We start from the raw sequence: 3,147 nt of genomic DNA on the forward strand, positions 1-3,147 counted from the left end.
GCTATTTTACAAAATAATTAGGACTGACTATTTCGATTAAGTACGTATACGTTGTGTTATATGGGTTTACAGTAGTCACAAAAAGCCAATTCTAAAAAAAAATTGGCACAAAATAAAAATTCCAGAGCCGAAAGGTTAGCTCGCGTAATTAATGTGTTCCGCACCGGTTCCTCGAAGAGAGAGACTGATACTCATTAGAACCGAGCTGTAATGAAAATATGCATTCAGGAAAGGCGCCACTTTTGACGCTGCCATACTATGCCATACTATGTTTAGTGCTGGCTGTGTGCGGTACTTTCCTGCGGTACTGCGGTACTGCGGTACTGTGTGCGGTACGTAGAGCGGGAAGAAGAAGAACGTGTCCGTGCATCGCGTGTTTCGTGGTGCCAGTCCGAGTTTTCGTGATGGCACTTCCAGTCGCAAACAGCAAGGCGGGCATGTACAAAGTTACAGGTACGCTTCTCTTTTGGTCTAGCGTTCTAATGTGTGCCTGCGCGTACCAGCTCCCGTGGCATAGTAGATAGGATGATCGCTTTCCTTCGCCGAGACTGGGAGGTGAGGCGGGTTCCAATCCCCGCACCGATAGTACTGTCTGAGGTTTTCCCTCGGTTTTCCGGCAGACTTTCTAGACGGAAGTCTGCCCAGGACGCACACTAACCCCCCTGTCTCACACTCCTTACTGCTATCCTCTCCATCTGTCTGCGACTGTACGCTGCGCTGCTCGCGGCGCTATCACAGAATAATAAGAATAATAATAAGTACAGCTTGGGACAAAAGTTTACGTAAGATGCCGCTGGCGTATTTCTATATCGGAGCGGCCTCCTCCTAACTATCAGGAAGAGTTCGAGTAAGAAACAGTTGACCGGCTTTTCTAGCCATCTGAGTATATTTCTCTGCTCCTGTTTGCTGCTATGGTGCCGCTCCAATGCAGAAGTGTGACACCTCGGTGTTCCGTGAACTTTCGTCCCATGCTGGACCTGCGCGTATCGTACCATACCCAGTAGCGACATTTGCCAACAGTCTGAACCAACATTTGCTAAGGGAACACATTTGGTTCGCTCGCCCGCCGCTTTATTAGGCCCTCTCTCACGTCGCGAGAAAGGTCGGGGGTTTGGTTTTAGCCACAACTGGCCAAGGGGCGACCTATACATTGCATATTTTTAATAACATGCATAAAGTGGAGGGAACAAATTCTAGGAAATTGTTGCGAGTCATGGCTTATCGAGAGACGGAGAGGTCAAGCAGGTCGTCACGCTCCACTGGAGCATGGCGAAAGGAGTAAGAAGGGAAGCCGTAGGCCCGTTCGGTTGCCATCCATGTAACATCACGGCGCACTGCGCGGCAAAGATGCATCGACAAAGTATAGTTGTTCCCAATACAACATTCTGATCATCAACAGCAGCTATTTGGGAAACATTGGACATCCGCTTGGCGCAACGTGTGGTTGTTGGCAAGTACATGGGCTTTGGGATGGTCATTGACAGAGTCATCGGCGAGCAACAGAAGCAGTTCATCGTGGTTGAGGTATGACACGTGATGGAGGTTGGGAGTGGGTGAAGCGCAAAAGGACGCTGTTCCACTCCCTGATCCACCAATGAATTACAGTGAACCCTCGTTAATACGACCCCCGATAATCTGACATACGCGCTTTACGAACAATGCTCTTGGGGAACAATGCCGCGAAACCTCTGAAAATCCCCCCCGTTAATATGACAATTTTGCATTAAGACCAAAATTTTCGGGAATGACCATGGTCATAATAACGAGGGTTCACTGTACAGTGAACCCTCGTTAATATGACCCCCGATAATCTGACATCCGCGCTTTACGACCATACTCCTGGGGAACAATGCAGTGAAACTTCTACAAATCCCCCCGTTAATATGACAATTCTGCATTAAGACCAAAATTTTCGGAAATGACCATGGTCATAATAACGAGGGTTCACTGTATACGTGTTCTTGAGCTTACTTCGCAACTGGGAGTGCTGAAGACGCTTGTGCTGTCAGTTGAGATGTGACTTCCTTGCAGAGAGTGAGAAAAGGAGGCGTTGCAGAAGCAGGTCATGTCCTCGAGGGTGACGTACTGGTGGCTGTGAATGGTTCGAACGTCGCTTTTATGGACTTGCGTCAAGTGCGAGAAATGATTATGCGCAGTAAGCAGGTCGTGTTGACGGTTTCGTCCTTCAGCACATTTCGCCTTTACGAGAGATACCGAGAGAAACTCCTGCAAATGGCCCCGACGGAGACGCTCAAGGTGCAAGTCTTTAGGCGGACCACATGCTGTGAAAGCGCAGCGTACTACGGTTTCGAGACGTTCGAGCTGAGGACTTCGAACGACGCCAAAGAGACAATTCGCTGTCACGTCATCCTGAAGGTAATTCTCACGCAATCCACAATATCCAACAGACTTTGCTTGCAACTAACGGCAGTTATGACCCTTGATCATCCACAGGTGCAAAACCCGCAAGTGGTGACGCCTGGAAAAGCCATCTACCCGAACGACATTCTGCTGGCGATAGGCGATGTCTCAGTGGGCAAGATGAATACGGCTCAGGTGAAGGCGGAGATGGCTAGGGGCAGCAGGTCCCAATTGTCCATCACCATTGTACCCATCTCACTACTACGCGTGACCAGGCCGCCCTTGGTCCAGTGCAACAACGAGAAACACAGTGATGACAAATAACCAGGTGTTATATCCGTAGCTTGCGTAACTTCGATGGATATTGCTGCCCGTGGAAGACTGATCTGCGGACTGAGACAATGATAATGTCGCCGAGTGTCGTTTGCGCGCCCATGACACTTACTCTGTGCGATCCCCTTGCAGAGCTTTCACGTTGCACCGCCTATTAAATAAAAAAAAATAGCTATTTAAGGCGTGCAAGTAGTGGGTTTGTCGGAAGAATCTCTGAAACTGCTTGTCTTGCTGTGGCGATGATCAGCGGTACATGGACCGAAGACTTCGATCACAGACTATGGACTCGAAGGCGGTGACCATAGACAGAATGGGTCAGAGGAAGGCGGTCTCAGATATTACAAAATAAGATGTAACCGACTTCCTAGCGGCTACCGCAGGACGGTAGGTTTGTCAGATATGGTGTTCTGGAATGGTTTAAGCCACTGCGGCCAAGCCATCGGCTACATATTT

The 3,147-nt window shown here is 49.1% G+C and overlaps 1 protein-coding gene across 2 annotated transcripts; it reads left to right on the top strand.

Annotated features, from left to right (window-relative positions):
* The first annotated feature begins 349 nt into the window (after positions 1-349).
* LOC135369022 (uncharacterized) lies at positions 350-2,874 on the top strand. 2 transcript variants are annotated; one of them, XM_064602623.1, is made up of 4 exons: positions 350-453; positions 1,400-1,524; positions 2,032-2,376; positions 2,455-2,874. In XM_064602623.1, exons 1-4 carry the CDS (start codon positions 405-407, stop codon positions 2,683-2,685), a joined length of 750 nt encoding a protein of 249 aa, XP_064458693.1. In that variant the 5' UTR covers positions 350-404; the 3' UTR covers positions 2,686-2,874. The 2 variants fall into 2 exon arrangements, with proteins under 2 accessions (XP_064458693.1, XP_064458694.1); XM_064602624.1 differs by having other exon boundaries at positions 1,403-1,524.
* Positions 2,875-3,147: the final 273 nt, after the last annotated feature.

Source organism: Ornithodoros turicata, chromosome 9 (assembly GCF_037126465.1).
Source record: "Ornithodoros turicata isolate Travis chromosome 9, ASM3712646v1, whole genome shotgun sequence".
Classification (NCBI taxonomy): domain Eukaryota; kingdom Metazoa; phylum Arthropoda; class Arachnida; order Ixodida; family Argasidae; genus Ornithodoros; species Ornithodoros turicata.

Coding starts and splice junctions, on each gene's coding strand:
- LOC135369022 (XM_064602623.1), top strand. CDS start 405: ATGGCACTTCCAGTCGCAAACAGCAAGGCGGGCATGTACAAAGTTACA. Junction 454..1,399: donor GGGCATGTACAAAGTTACAG/GTACGCTTCTCT, acceptor GATCATCAACAG/CAGCTATTTGGGAAACATTG. Junction 2,377..2,454: donor GCTGTCACGTCATCCTGAAG/GTAATTCTCACG, acceptor GATCATCCACAG/GTGCAAAACCCGCAAGTGGT.